This window comes from Dipteris shenzhenensis, chromosome 33 (assembly GCF_047967505.1).
Source record: "Dipteris shenzhenensis isolate YYH24624 ecotype China chromosome 33, Dip_SZ_1.0, whole genome shotgun sequence".
NCBI classification, from domain to species: Eukaryota; Viridiplantae; Streptophyta; class Polypodiopsida; order Gleicheniales; family Dipteridaceae; genus Dipteris; species Dipteris shenzhenensis.
Genome location: NC_141628.1, coordinates 42,257,440 through 42,272,306, shown reverse-complemented (window position 1 = coordinate 42,272,306; position 14,867 = coordinate 42,257,440). Strand labels below are relative to the sequence as shown.

Genomic DNA, 14,867 nt, shown 5'->3' with positions numbered 1-14,867 from the left:
GCACCGCCTGCTTCTTATGGAGCTTTAAAGTGAGCTCTATTCTCTACTGCTTCACAAGCCATTGCCATTCAATGTGTGCTCGTTGTGGGCAAGCCATTGTGCTCAATGGGCATCCTCTTCAAGCTTGCTCGAGCTCCTTTTTTCTACTTGTTTTCCTTGTGGTTGTAGGTCACATGAGCTTCTATAAAGCTTTCCTTCTAAGCTTCCTCTCTCGTGCATACGTCTTCCTTGAGCCTTCTACAATATTCATTTAATCTCTCAATCTGTTCAAGTTTGGCCTTATCCTCCACATGCCTCAATCGGTCTCACTGCATCTCCGAGTTGTCGGATGTTGCACCTAGGTTGGCATGTTCCATTCATGATAATTCAGGGGATGTCAAAGAGAGCATTAAGATGAAAGCATATCCATCTTAATGGCATGGATTGACGATTTATGTACTTTTATGCCGCCAAGATATTGACAAATATGGCTTACGCATGCTATCGTGCTATCATGTAAGTTGGAGTGAAGTCACTTTGCTTGAGCTTTCCATCAAGGCAAATATGGCTTATGCATGCTCTTATGCTTTCATGCTATCATGCAAGTAGGAGTGTACTCACTCTACTTGAGCTTTCCATCAAGGTAAGTAGTGGTTCTTGTGCATATAAATGAAAGATGTTCACTACACAAGGTCCCCTTTTATTGAGGCGACATTGTGTCCTCATGAGGATGACATGCCTATCTAAGATGTTGGAAGTGAACCTAGATGGAGACAACCTAGAATTCATGGATGATCTTGATGATGACTAGTCCGGTATCTACTTGATGATGACTAGTTTGGTATCTACTTGCTTTGTTTTTGAAATTTAATTGGCATTTGGTTCGAGGCTCAAGGGAGGCTTCATCTTGTATTGATGGATGTACTATTGCATATGGGTGTTTTAAAACATCCCACATTCTCCTTTTGAATTTTAAATGTATTTGTGAACTTTATTCCCTCTCTTTACAAAGCTAAAAAATAGTGCCTTTAAAGTATTCGTGTTTAGTTATGCCATAACGTTTACAACTCTAGCCCCCCCCCCTTCTCTCTCTCTCTCTCTCTCTCTCTCTCTCTCTCTCTTTCTCAACATCTTGGCAGTCTCTGACACTCCCTCCTTCCCTTCCTCCCTCATTCTCTTCCTGTTCCCCCACTCTCTCCCTATCTGCAAAGATATGGAGAACTGTGCATTGACATCTTATTAGGGAGGCATCTCTGTAATGAAGAGAATGCATCCTCAAGGGGCTCACTATGTATTAACCCTATATATCGCATGCCTTCAAGGCCTATTTGTAAAACCCCTTATCTATGAAATTTTCATCAATAAAATGCACCCTTTTCCTATTCACTATGTTTTTTTTTTCTCTAAATCCTTTTTATAGCAACCTTCTATAAGTGAAAATGTGAGAAAAAAACAGATTAAATGAAAATGTGAGAAAAAATGAAATTAAATATGTCCTTCTGTTGTACTCACATGATAGTCACATATATTATTGAGTGACCCCCTTAACGGCCCCCCACCGACCCCTCCCCCCGAGAATGCATCCAATGGAGGTAAAGATCTATAACAACTATTTTTTATGAAGACATTCTTGACACCTTGGCTACTTCCTTGACTAATTGTCCTAACATATGTATATCTGCAGTAAAAAATAGAAGATTGTAGAAGGAATACATTACGGACTATGGATCCCAACTGACAGGACCCATATGCTCTTATCATCATTAGGCACTATGAGAGAGAAAGCCTAAGAGAAAACGATCGGAGGAGAAAAAACGTTTGAAGGGTGACGGTGGAGTACATGATCATGATGAAGAAGGAACACAGAAAAGCTCCTCTGAGGTTCTAAAAATCGAAGGCATTGTTACAGAAGTGAGACAAGAAATCTACTCAGCACCCTATGGCATGACACTGCTTTTTATGATACTCCAAAAATACTCATGAGCTCGCGGCAAAAAAACTTGCTATAAAGTAAACCCCACACACTTCCAAAACCATATCTTGTTAAAAGCATTGACATTTAACCTTTCTCATCTTGCAAGATTTCTCATCTTTCAGGACCTCTCAGCCTCCAACTCCAAGAAACTATCTTCATATACCTTAGGGTCAACCGATGGTGAGATTTCTCTCTTTTTTCATCTACCGTAGGGTCAACCGATGGTGGATTACTCCCTCTTTCGATTTAGTCCCCTCCTGCAGACACACACACACACACACACACACACACACACACACACCAACCCCCTACTTAGAGTCTCCCTACCCTACTCTCCTTGCCGTCTCTCCCTACCCTACTCTCCTCCTCCTCCCTCCTCCACCCCTCGATCCCCCTTATATAGTGGCTAAGGGTGGCAGCTGTGGAAGCTTTTGGAATCGCGAACCTTCCACCCTTCAAAAGCTCATGCTAATCGCGTGTCACCCGTCGTGTCTCCCCAACTAGTTAATCAATTTTATTTTTGGGAACGTCGTGGGACACAACAGCCTATGGCCTATGCTGACTGGGAGGGTGTTGACAGTAGCAGTGGTGTTCTCGAGGGACACAAACGCGGATGGTGGACAAAGTTCAAACACCCAAATCGGAAATCATCTACGCGGCACCCGCCAAATCATCCGAGCTTCATGGAAACCTTGCTGACAAGTAGGAGGGGTCTTCTCCCGGGAATCAAACCCGACAAATGACCAGGTGGGCGAACTGCAAATCAGCTGAGCTGCTGATGCCCCGTAACCCATGGTGATCTCTTGAAAAAATAAGGATGGCGGGAAGGGCACCTTGTTTGTTACCAGATGTGGCATCTCGAAGCTCTGATGAATGTGTTTGAGCGACTCGCAACAAAGATTTGGAGTCCACCTCTCCATTTCTTCTGATTTCTGATTGTGGGCAATGATCTTCGATGATCTTCGTTTGCATTTGCAGCTACATCTGATCAATCGGGGAGTTTCGAATCGAAGCCGAAAATGTTCGGGTTTAAACGCCAAGCGGTTGAAAGCTGCCCGGAACGTTCACAGACGAAAGTCTTGAAAGACGATGCGGCTTCGATATATGGTATCCTCAACAGCTTGATGTTTGCTTAAAAAAGGTCCTGCTTTTACAGGCTTTCCCTTTTGTTATCGTTACCAATTTCCTGTTTTGCATTATTCATCTAACTGCGTTTTGCGACGAGTCAGAGTCCACGCTCCATAAAATTTTCGTAGGAGGGAGTTCGGATCGGCGGTCTCATTTGAGTGGGGCGAAAACAGACACGGATACATCAGAGAACGGCCGAATTATCTATGAGCCGGCTACAGCAGCCAGTTGTGGAATTGGGACAGAGGCAATGACAGCCGGCAAAGATCTGAAATGCGAAAGTAAAAAATCAAGTTGCTGTATGGCAGAAAACGATGGTCGTGCGTGCTTTCATTGCAGGTATGTTTTGTTGTTGTCATTGTGCTTCTACAAGCATAATCCTAAGATCACCTCTGCCGCCGTGGCAATAAAAGTAATGAAACTGTGTACATCACATTTTTTCAAGACACATGCATGCCTTCGTTCAGACATGCAGCTAGCAAGCCAGCCAAACAGCTGGCCAGAATGGAATTGATGTTGAGGCTTTTCTCTGTCTACCCTTTCTAGAGGCAGCAAATGAGCCTTTGTCTCGTGGGGGTTCCTAGCACCGTAAAGTTTCCTCTACAACCAGATCAAGGAAACAAATTTGAACACCAGAAGAGTCTTTTGTTCGTATTCTAGGGGACTTTAAAAGTAGAGAGGGAAGAGTGCAGTATGCGGAAAAGGTGTGCATAGAGAGGACCTTGTGAGGAAGGCAGTCTCGTGGAGTGTCGTATTAGAATCCAAGGAGGCTCCACTTCATGGTCAGATGAATGAACCACCAGGAGCTTGTATGAGAGTCGGTCAACCCACGTGGGTCCATCAAAGTAGACATACACGTGCCTCTTGTGAATGAAGAGCTTAGTCTTGTCGGATGAATCACTTTCCCCTTATGAAAGTTTACATGTCTCTTTTATCCAATGACATCTTCCATTATGAAGTGTAACGGGGAAGGTGCCATTGCCTAAGATACTCTTTCACTAATCGTGGCTGTCCTACCTATTTAGTGCAGAAGCATGGAATTCTTACTGCGTGTGTTGCCTCTAGTGACGCGTCGGTCATGGATGTGAGGAAGTACAGAGTCCGCCGTAGTCCCTATGATCAATGCCAGGACATGGGCATCTCTATCCTCCCATGCTTCGAATTCCTCTCCTTCTATTGGTATAAGTATCCTCCCCTTGTTGCACAGAACGTCCTCTGGCTTCTCCTCCGCTCTTGTTGTCAGCTTCCACAGTTTCCGAGCCACTAACCGACTCCGGATCTTCACCTTCTAGATAGAATAATTAGTCCCATCCAGTTTCCTGGACTCTCCAAAAAAAGGGGTGGTGAAAGAAAGAACTCGATTGGGGTAGGAGGAAGGGAGAGAAGCGGCTGAAGAGGCTTCTGCTTCTGAAATTGACATCTCTATTGCTAAACCACACAGCAAAATCGGAGAGCAAACTCAACCGGCTGTAGACCAGAAATCTGTACGCACCTGATTGAGTCACCCAACTTCTCGCAAGGGCACAGTCCTCCAGTCATGGAATCGATCCCCTAGAGCTTCTGAATCAGGGTCGTCCTTCAGCAAGGTCCCTGGCTTCAAGCTCCCACACTTGTGAGCCTCCTACTTGGGCTTTGATAGAGGGTATGAAGAGCGGAACACTGATAGAATAGCCCAGGAGCTCACACAGTGTGTGTGGTGAGTGGAATTACAAACTTCTTAACTTTATGTGCTTCGAATAGATGTGCAGACTAGTAAATAGACAATGATCCAGCAGATATAGAAACCACCAAACCAATATATTTCCGTTCAAAGCTATGGACACAATACAAAAGAGAGAGATCTAGAGTCCCATCAGGGTGTGGTCCTCTGTTCTTACCACAAGGTACTTCTACTATGTGCCGGATATCTCTAGATCATTGAGCCCGCGTGCTCCACCTCGAGCGTATGTAGACTCTCTGTCCAAAGACCTCAGCTCCTTGCTGCCCTAGAAGACAGCCAAGGCTCCAGCCCTATGCGAGCTCAGTCTGCAGCTACTCTTGGACTCCTCTGCCTCCTGGATGTAGGCCTGAGGGTGTGTCTACTGCTGCTCCTGCTGCTTCCAAACTTGCTGACCTGCTGGATGCAAAATGGCCTACCAAGGTGCCCTTTTTATAGGCCCCAAGAAGCCCCCAAAACTGACCTCCTGGTTGACTCAGGCTGTCCCCAACCGACCCCACAGCTGCATATATGGGGCTGTGGGCTGCCCTTTTTGGGCTTTGTGCTGGCCGACTCTGTTGGCCAGCTGACCAGCTTGTAGGCCCTATATAAGGGCAGGGTGCCCCCCCATTTGCAGCCCCTCCTCCAGCCCCATAGCCTGCTGTACCACCTGGTCTAGTAGATGCCCTACTCCAGGGCCATAGTTTTGCCCTAATTGCGCCACTTCTAGGGCCCTGCTGCAGGTCACGTTCCTGCCCACACACCCTTCCATGGCTCGCGACATAGGTGCCTACTTCTTGGGAACACCTTGCCACATTGTGCTGCTCCAGATCTGCCTCTTCCAGGCCGGATCCTTGCTGAGTGCATCGCCATCTTTGCCTGGCTTCCAGCTCCATCTGTCGCAGCCACCATGATGCCTCTAGGTACATGTTCCTTTTCTTTGTCTTTTCTCTGGGCACATGCCCTAGGTCTCTCCCCCCCACGCTCTCCTCATTTGGTGGCTTACAGATGGGGAGGTGACCTTTCCATCACCCTGAAGTGTTTGAATGGATGTTTTTAGATTGAGAACATTAGTGACGGGGTTGTTCTTTGCAAGGACATTCAATCATACCACTGAACTGTTGAAAAATCTGACTCCATTTGGACTGCCGATCACTACACTGTGAGCTTGGTATTGTTTGAAGCCGTTTTAGGGTATGATGATCTGTTTTAACCATGAAAGTCCGTCCATACAAGAGTGGCTTCCAGTGCTTCAATGCCTGAATAACTCCAAGCAATTCTCGAGCATAGATGGAATAAATTTTCTCGCCGTCATTCAACTTCCGGCAATAGTAAGCCACGGGTCTGTCTTCTTGCTGTAATACTGCCTTGATGGCCACATTGCTTGCATTTGTGATGACTAGGAAAGGATCATCCCATGATGTTATTTTCATGACAGGAGCTTGTTAGAGGTCAACGTTTCTTGATGTAGAGAGGGCCTTGTTTGTGAGTGTGCTCGCCCAGTGAGTGAGGCTAGGGTAGATGAGTGGGCCAGTGTTGTGGGTGTGCCCGCTCCTCATATCAGGCTTAGGTAGAGCAGTGAACTCGTCTGCCAAAACTTATGCCCCCGCCTTAGTTTCTCAAAAGGATTTGATCTCAAAACATCAGAGTTTTTGCAAGTCTTCTGGGTTTGTTTGCAATCCAAGCATACCTTTTCTTTGTGCTGCTTGGAAGTTTCACAAAACTCCAAAAAAGCCAAGATTTATTGCAGCTGCTTGTGAGACTACTTTGACGAATATCTCTAAATGGCTAAGCTACTGCTTCAAAGCCATGTTCCCTAGTGTCCATGAACTTTGGAGGGACTTATTAAAAGAGGCAGATGTCCCCTCGAACTCAAGCTGGATTTTAAATGACTCTGTAGGAGTGATTCCTGTTGTATAATTTTTTAATTCCTCTCGAAGCATTCAGGAAAAAGAGTCTCCTATTCTCCTTCAAACCTATGATTTTACGACGCTTTACACAAAGATTGAGCTGGAAGACCTGAAGTTTAGAATTAAAAAGCTAGTGGCTGAAGTTTTCAAGTTGAGATTTGACAAAGATAGATGCAAAGTGCTAAAAGTTGAGAAAACAGCCTTATGCTTTGACTTTTTGTGGCTAAAAAATAAAGATCATGACATAGGTTCTAAAAAGAAAAGATACACAAAGGTAGTAAGTGTAGAAGATGTTTGCTCTTGGATAGATTTTCTTTTAGATAATCTTTACATCACAATAGGTGATTCTTTGTTTCAACAAGTTATAGGAATCCCCATGGGCACTAATTGTGCCGTCTTTTTAGCAAACTTTTATCTTTTCACTTATGAATTTGAGTTTATGCAACGTCTTATTTCTATCAATACCTGCCCTATCATTTTACATAAGCTTAGTCAAGTTAGGCGTTTTATAGATGATTTATTTGTACCAGATGTTCCTAACTTTCAAGACTTTATGTACAAAGACGCTAGAGCTTTTGGAGAAGGAATCTATCCTCGTGACTCTTGTGAACTGAACTGCACTTCAAAAGGGGATTCTTGTGTTTTCTTAGATCTTAGACTTTCTCAATCTACCATAGGATTAGAGGTTGATATATACAATAAACGTGAACAACCTGAATATAGTGGTTTACACATTATAAAAATGCCTCACATTGACTCAAACATTTCTGATTTGGCAAAATATGGAGTCATTTCTTCCCAATTCCATAGATTTTCCCGCCTTTGTATAACTAAGGAGTCTTTTATCACTCATTGTAGTAATTTGATCACTTTACTATTACACAAGAGGTATAATCCAAGGAAAATAATGAAAAAAGTTCGCACATTCTTAGATATGAAGTCTTTTATCTATGGTGTTTCGGCCTTAGGTTTGTTTAGAATGATTGAACTTAAGCTGAAAACAAAAAGCGGGGAGCTGAATAGCCCGTTTTTCTTTTAGTTTCAAAAGAGAGTTTGTTTGAGTATACTTGTGCTTTCTAAGTTAGAAATGTATTTTTGCCTCTTTGCAGAAACGAGACATAAGTGTAAAGTGCCTTTAAGTGTAAAGTGCCTTTTAACTTTTTATGTTTTAAATAAGAGAGAGAGAGAGAGAGAGAGAGAGAGAGAGAGAGATTCTAGTTTTTTGGAAGTTTTTGTTTCTTGACTTGCTTGTTTATTTTTGCTTAAGTCACCTACTTCGTTTCTTCTTTATTTCTTGTTTTCATTCTCTTTTGTTTATTTGACGTATTTTAGCAAGCACTGGGTTTGCCCAAGAGACTCCGCGGGTCTTTAGAAACCCAGTATAGTTGCTTATGCTTGGGCACTGATGACGACATAAGTGTTGCTGTGCTTGCTAAGTATGTCTTCCTTTTGCTTTTCATAAAAGTTTTTGTTTACCTCTTTTTTCTTCTCTTTCATTTTCTCTTTTATTTGCTTTGTAGATTTTTTATCTTTAGAACAACAAAAAATTCTAAATTTGTATGATTGGACTTATTCTAGTCTTACAAAGGTATATTAGGTAGAGCAGGGTTGGCAGGCTACCCAGTGCTGTAGAGGTTGCTGCCCACGTGCAGGGCTGTTCAGGGCCTTCTTGAGGCCTGCTGTGCCACCGCGTGGCAGCCCCTTTTGAGGAGCCTAGGGAGTCGGCTCCCTTGTGAGCAGGTCGGTTGGAGGGCAGAGGGCACAGCCTATTCATATAGGCTGTGCAGGTCCTGGTGGAGGGCTAGGAGCAGTCGGCTCTTGAGCCTTGCTGGTCAGCTGGCAGGCCCATGTGTTAGGGCCTTGTGCAGCCCTTTATAGGGGCTGTTTGGGTCGGCCCCGTAGGGCTGTGGGTCGGCCTTGTAGGCAGCTGGTTGGCCCAGCCCCTTGCTGGCCGACTAGGAGGCTATAGGCCCCCCCACTTGAGCATTCATTATCTCATTGTAGGGCCTGGTAGAGGTGCAGAGCCAGCCCAGTGAGCGTTGAGGAGCAGGGCAGTGGAGCAGTTATCCACTCCCTTGTGCTCCCTTCCACTTGGTTGTTGAGCTGTTCATTTCGAGCTCTCGAGGACAGGTTTTCCCCCAGATGTAGCGGGGTTTTCTCTAGAGATCACACTTGCAGTTCTCGTGTGCTCTCTCCTTTCTCTCTTTCTCAGTTTGGTGTGTGTGTGAGGCGTGCTCTCTCTCTCTCCCTCTCTCTCTCTCTCTCTCTCTCTCTCTCTCTTTCTCTCTTCCGTTCATTTCGCTGCACTTCTCACATGGTATCAAAGCCACGGTTGGCTTGAGACCCGAGGAGTGGAGGGAGTGTTGAGTCAACACACACAGAGGAGGATTAGGGTGCTGTTCGGAGATGTTTATGAGGAGGAGCATGTGCGAGGTGTGGACTGTCGAGGTGACCAGCGAAGGGTGACTGTGAAGGGTGTTTTCAGATAAGAGAGGAGGTGTTCCCAAGGGACGGAAAGCGAGGTGTGAAGGTACATTGGGCTGTCAGCCCCTTCATTCTCTTCTTCTGCCTTCTCCTTTCTTCAACCCTCAGTTCCCTTCTATCCCATCCATCTTCTCTTTCATTTCATCATCCTCTTCACTTTGACATGGCGACTTTGTCCGAGATGGCAAAGAACAAGACTAGAGTCTAGAATTCCAGTGTTGCCCACGTTCCTTGTTGACCAGCAATTGGATGGGCTCAATTACGGTGTCTGGCGGGTGATGATGGAGTCTGTGTCACAGTCATATGACCTGGTAGATTTCATCTTGATAGGTGTTACTCGACCAGATCCCCTAGCGAAGGACCTTGGCATCATGGAGCAAGAGGTCAAGACCCTGTCTTAGCTCTTGGACCGTGTTAATGCCAAGGTAAGATCATTTATATTTCTTAACTGTACTCCTCAGCTGATTAATCACGTGAAGCACATTACAGTGGCCAAATCTATATGGGAGCATTTGGCGTCCATGTGTAACCGAACCTCTCCCATGAAGAGGGTCTCACTGGAGGTCTAGATGAGGTTGTTGGATCCCAAGAAGTCTTCATCATTATAGGAACTTCAACAGGAGATCCTCCAGGCAGGGAAGCAAATTTCATTAGAGGACATGGCCATTATTGTACTATCCCAGTTATCCTCTCAGTATGGGGCCTTCTATTCATCCTTGATCACCAATGGTAGGGTGAATGAGTTGCCCTGGGAGGAATTGGTCCCCATGTGCTTGACCAGGAGGAGCGCTTCGTCGATCGTACCTACAACAGTCAGCCTAAGCCTTTGACAGGTGATCAAAAAGGCAGAAAGCAGTTGACAAATGAGGAACGAGAAGCTCTCAAGGCATCCCGTACGTGTTACCGATGGTGACCAAAAAGGTCATTATTGGCATCAGTGTTCCTAACGCAACGCAGAGGGGTCCAGTAACCAGACAGGTGGCCAATAGTGTGCCTGTTGCGACCACGTATACTCCAGCCTTTTAGTAGCAGTAGGCTTTTTGATCTAGATGGAGGATTTCTTACTTGTTTGTGGCAGCCGAATTTGCCGATCAGGTGCACCAAGCAGGGAGTCATTTATCGAGGTAGGCTTTCAGGCAGGACCTTGTGCCATGCGGAGTTGTTCCTGCTGACTCAGGTGGTAGTATGTTACCAGTTTCTATTTTGTTTGGATGTTATGACCTGGCAGATCCTGAGGGGTCCTCCTAGTGCTTTGCTACAGCTATTGTCTGATGCTGCTGGAGATCCGGATGGGTCAGTAGACTGCCAGTGCGGGAACCCAAAAACACAGTTAATTGATCCTTGTGAGTTGTTATATGCCCATTGCCATTGGAACACTGGCGACACTGTACCAGTTTGGACTTGAGAGGGGGCTTCAGAGGGGGCTCTCTAGCTCTGCGATACAGGTGCCCATGCAGGGAAGCAGACCTTGACCGGAGGCAGTATCAGTTGGATTATTGTTCCAACATCCTCTGTTGGAGTTATGTACCAGGACCAGCAGTTGGATTGTTGTACGAGTTGACCCAGTGTACCAGTGCCAGACCAGAGGAGTGCACCTAGCACCAGTGGCCTGGGAGCAACAGTTCAGGTTTCCAGTGATCGTGCTGAGGCGGTTCGTGCCACGAGGGGGCTTCTTCGACAATACCTGTGGCGGTCTTCAGCGGTGGAGTATCACATGATGGATTCCTCCAATTGTTCCAGTGGCACACCCAGCTCCTTGGCGTCTCTGTTCCATCTAGAAGCTGAGAGGGGGTGTTAGAGGTCAACATCTCCTGATGTCAGCTAGAGAGAGGGCATTGTTTATGGGTGTGCCCGCCCAGTGAGTGAGGCTAGGGTAGATGAGTGAGGGCCAGTGTTGTGGGTGTGCCTGCCTCTCATGTGAGGCTTAGGTAGAGTAGGGTTGGCAAGCTACCCAGTGCTGGAGAGGTCGCTGCCTACGTGCAGGGCTGTTCAGGGCCTTCTTGAGGCCTGCTGTGCCGCTGCGTGGAAACCCCTTTTGAGGTGCCTAGGGAGTCGGCTCCCTTGTGAGCAGGTTGGCTGGAGGGCAGAGGGCACAGCCCCTTCATATAGGCTGTGCAGATCCCGGTGGAGTGCTAGGAGCAGTCGGCTCTTGAGCCTTGCTGGTTGGCTGGCAGGCCCATGTGTTAGGGCCTTGTGCAGCCTATATAGGGGCTGTTTGGGTCGGCCCCCTAGGGCTGTGGGTTGGCCTTGTAGGCAGCTGGCCAGCCCAGCCCCTTGGATGCGGCATTTTACAGCTGCATCAGCTCAGCAAAGACAGCCAGATGCCAGCTGACAAATGATGTGGCATGTTGTCCACGTTAGCAGTTCAGCCACAGGTTAAGGGTTGTGTAATGACGCTCATCTGGATTGGGCACCTGTTGTTGGGCAGGTGGCTTTCACTCATCCGGATTGCAAATCAAGGAGCAATCTTGTGCCCAGCACACTCTGGAGTCTCCATCACAGAGTCATCTCAGTTTTTCACTCATCCAGACTGTGACGCAGGAAACAGTTTTTGTACCCACCACACAGATCACATTGTCCTTTCTACACCACCTATTACATGAGGGTGAAGGGGCTACTGACATCCAATAGAAGGACAGCGTGGTTATGTCTTCAGAGTAGTGGTAGAGCTTCTATGCTCAGCTTGTTTTGGGCAGCGTCTATACAGATCTACTTCATATTCTATCTTTCTCTCTTTCACTATCAAGTTTGTAACATCTCTTCGTGAATATTTGCTTCTGCTGTTCGTGTTGGAAAATAGAGGTCAACTTCCCACCTGTAAGCCCCCATATGAGGAGTACTAAAGGTTTGGAAAGGATGAAAGAGGGGATGCAAGATGGTAGGGGAGGATGAGTGGGGGATTGTATAGGGTGAGCAGAGCTTTGTTAACAGTGATTGGCTCGTTCGCAGACAGAGAGAGAGAGAGAGAGAGAGAGAGAGAGATGTATCAATGTAATATGTAGCTTTCAACCTATACAAACATCCAGGTGCACAAACATGCACACTGACATGCACTGTTGTACATGGATGTAAGGAGACTAAATTGTGTGTGTATTTGTATGCTTGCACCCATTTGCAGTACTCAATTATTGTTCTTCTTTTCCTTGTGGTTTCTTAGATTTATGCTGTTTCCTCTGGATTGTTGATTTGTGTAAATCAAAGGATATTTATTACTCAAGAATCTCCGGTTTGATATCATTTGCAGGAGAAAGATCTGTTCACTATGCTTGCAGCAGTGTGCGGCTTGCCAGGAAGAGTTTTGTACCAGCTGTTCCCTACCAAAGTATGTCTTTTAAACTCGGCAATGGTCTCACATCTTTATATGCTATGAGCAATAATGTGCATACGATTTACGTCATGTACCTGTGGTTGCAGCTATACTGAACGTCATGACAGGGCTTTTTGTTTGGATTGCTATGGTGTTGTCTAAAAGAATAACTGATAGAAAAGCTGCTGACATCATACGGCTATGAATACATTCTGTAATATTTAGGTTGTGCTTGTTCACTTTAACAAGGACATTGTCATTCGGCCAATAAAGTGCTTTGAATATTCCTTGAATAAACAGATGTTCTCCAGCTGATTGACAGTCTTTCATTTTGTTACTGGGTTTCCTTAAAGCATGATGCCATGGATCATTGGCATCTATAATGCTGATGATAAATGTGCTATTCGCAGTGGACAATATAAAATTTAGAGTTATTGCTATGTGTGCCATAGCATTGAATTATAAGCATGTGAGTATGTTTGGAGAATCGAGGCGTTCCTGTAATTGAGAGTGATGTATGTTTGGAGAATCTAGACGTTCCTGTAATTGAGAGTGAATTCTAGTTTTTGAAGCCTTTCATAAACATGTGTTACTCTTAATCTCCTTTAAAGTAATGTCAAGTAGTGTTTTTTTGAAGATAGGCAGGGCAGGAGACATTAAAACTTCTAGATTTACACAGCAGGTTGTTGCCACAGCCATCCACACATCCACATATTTCTGCCTGTCCTCTCCCCCAAAATATGGCTTTGAAAAGGAGGATGAATAGACGCCGTAGCAGTGGAAAGCTAAGTCTCCAGTACATATATTTGCCAGGCTTGATTCTGAAATTGCATCTACAAAGTCAGAATAGCTTGATGCAAGAAATCGAGCATGTTCCTCTATGAAAGGAACAGGAGTCCCACTAGTAAAGTTGGGCTCAACCTCCAGCGAGATGAGAGTAGAAATGCTAACTCCAACCAAAACATTCCAAAAAGGCATAGAGTAGATCGAAGATTAGTTTTAGATTTTATTTTTTAAATAATTCATTCCTTCTGTAAGTTCTTTCTTTCATTCTTGAGAGAGAGAGAGAGAGATTTTATTCATGCTTTTTTGGAAGATTTTATTTCTTGATTTGCTTGTTTATTTTTGCTTAGTGAATGTAATGGATGTGAGTCAACACATGGGTTTTCAAGCCTTAATGATTTAGTCCGTGTAACTAGATTTGTTAAAGGAAATCCAGTGCGGGTCTTGTTTAATAACATATTTACACACAATCTCATCGGTTCTTGCTCAAAATTCGAACTGAAGTGAGTGACCACTTTGTATCTAAGTAACCATGCAAAGGGGAGGAATTCAAAATTTTGGGATCAAATTGTTCGAAACATTTAACTACAAATTGAGGATTATCATGAAGTTTTGAAGTTCCATCTAATGAACTTAAATAAAAATGATATAATTTGGGTAAAATTTTGAAAAAAGAGTGGTTTTATGTTTTTTTTTAAAATTTTTTGCAAAAAGAGATTTTATTAAGTATTAAAGAAAAACCGTTAGAGCAAGCTCCATACGGGATACAGCATGCAATGCACGAAAAGCTCAAGAGCCAAAAAGAGAGGATTGAGGTTGATAGTGCCATCTCAATCCAGTAGAAACCTTCGAGAAAAAGGGAGAATCTCTCCAAACTTGAAGAAATATTGTCCTTCTAGAAGAGACTACTCGTGAAGGGCCTTGCATGCTAGTCCATATGGCTATCAAAGTGTGAACCGTGTCAGTCCAAATACTCGTGAACACTTGTGATGGGTATATTTGGGTGTCATCTAAGGCCTCGGTACATCTGGCTCTCCAAATGTGCCAAGAGGAAATGCTAGCCAAAATCTCCCAAGAGGTGTCAATTGAAACATGAGAAGCTCTGAAGGAAGTAAGTGGTACATCTTGAAGAGAGTAGAGCTCTATCACCTATCACCTGTCGGTGGACCGAGAGTGCCCAAGAAGAAGGCTCACCCTCATAAAACACTTGGGGCCCAGTAAGGGATAACCATGTGATCGAGCCCCAAGTCATGAAGAAAGGGAAAGTGTGAAAAATGCTGAGTATCTGAGCAACCCCTTTCCAAACAGTCCTTGCTTGACTGTAGTCCCAAAGGCAATGTGGCATTGACTCCTCTGCAGAATGACATCGAGGACAAGTGGGATCAGTCCCAAATCGTGATCTCCACAGGTTCACTGCAATCCCTCCATGGATAGAAAGCCAAAAGAAAAGAGTGATCTTTCTATTTCTGAGGGATTTCTAGAGCCGCCTCAGAAATTTCTACGTAAATCTGCGGTGATGAAGAAGCTTTTCCAATGGGGGGCTCTGGAGGGAATCCAACCCCTACTGTTTAGTTGAAATCTCTTGGCATTACCAACCGTGAAACG

The 14,867-nt window shown here is 44.9% G+C and overlaps 1 protein-coding gene across 1 annotated transcript; it reads left to right on the top strand.

Annotated features, from left to right (window-relative positions):
- The first annotated feature begins 2,504 nt into the window (after positions 1-2,504).
- Positions 2,505-12,816, top strand: LOC147880125 (uncharacterized). Its single transcript, XM_087372064.1, has 5 exons — positions 2,505-2,701; positions 2,933-3,061; positions 3,184-3,421; positions 12,417-12,494; positions 12,587-12,816. The coding sequence occupies exons 2-5, from the start codon at positions 2,974-2,976 to the stop codon at positions 12,639-12,641; spliced, it is 459 nt and encodes a 152-aa protein (XP_087228190.1). The 5' UTR covers positions 2,505-2,701; positions 2,933-2,973; the 3' UTR covers positions 12,642-12,816.
- Positions 12,817-14,867: the final 2,051 nt, after the last annotated feature.

Excerpts from the sequence above, each read along its gene's own strand:
- LOC147880125 (XM_087372064.1), top strand. The coding sequence starts at position 2,974 with ATGTTCGGGTTTAAACGCCAAGCGGTTGAAAGCTGCCCGGAACGTTCA. Across the intron at positions 3,062-3,183 it reads CGATGCGGCTTCGATATATG|AGTCCACGCTCCATAAAATT; the intron begins GTATCCTCAACA and ends GCGACGAGTCAG. Across the intron at positions 3,422-12,416 it reads CGTGCGTGCTTTCATTGCAG|GAGAAAGATCTGTTCACTAT; the intron begins GTATGTTTTGTT and ends TATCATTTGCAG.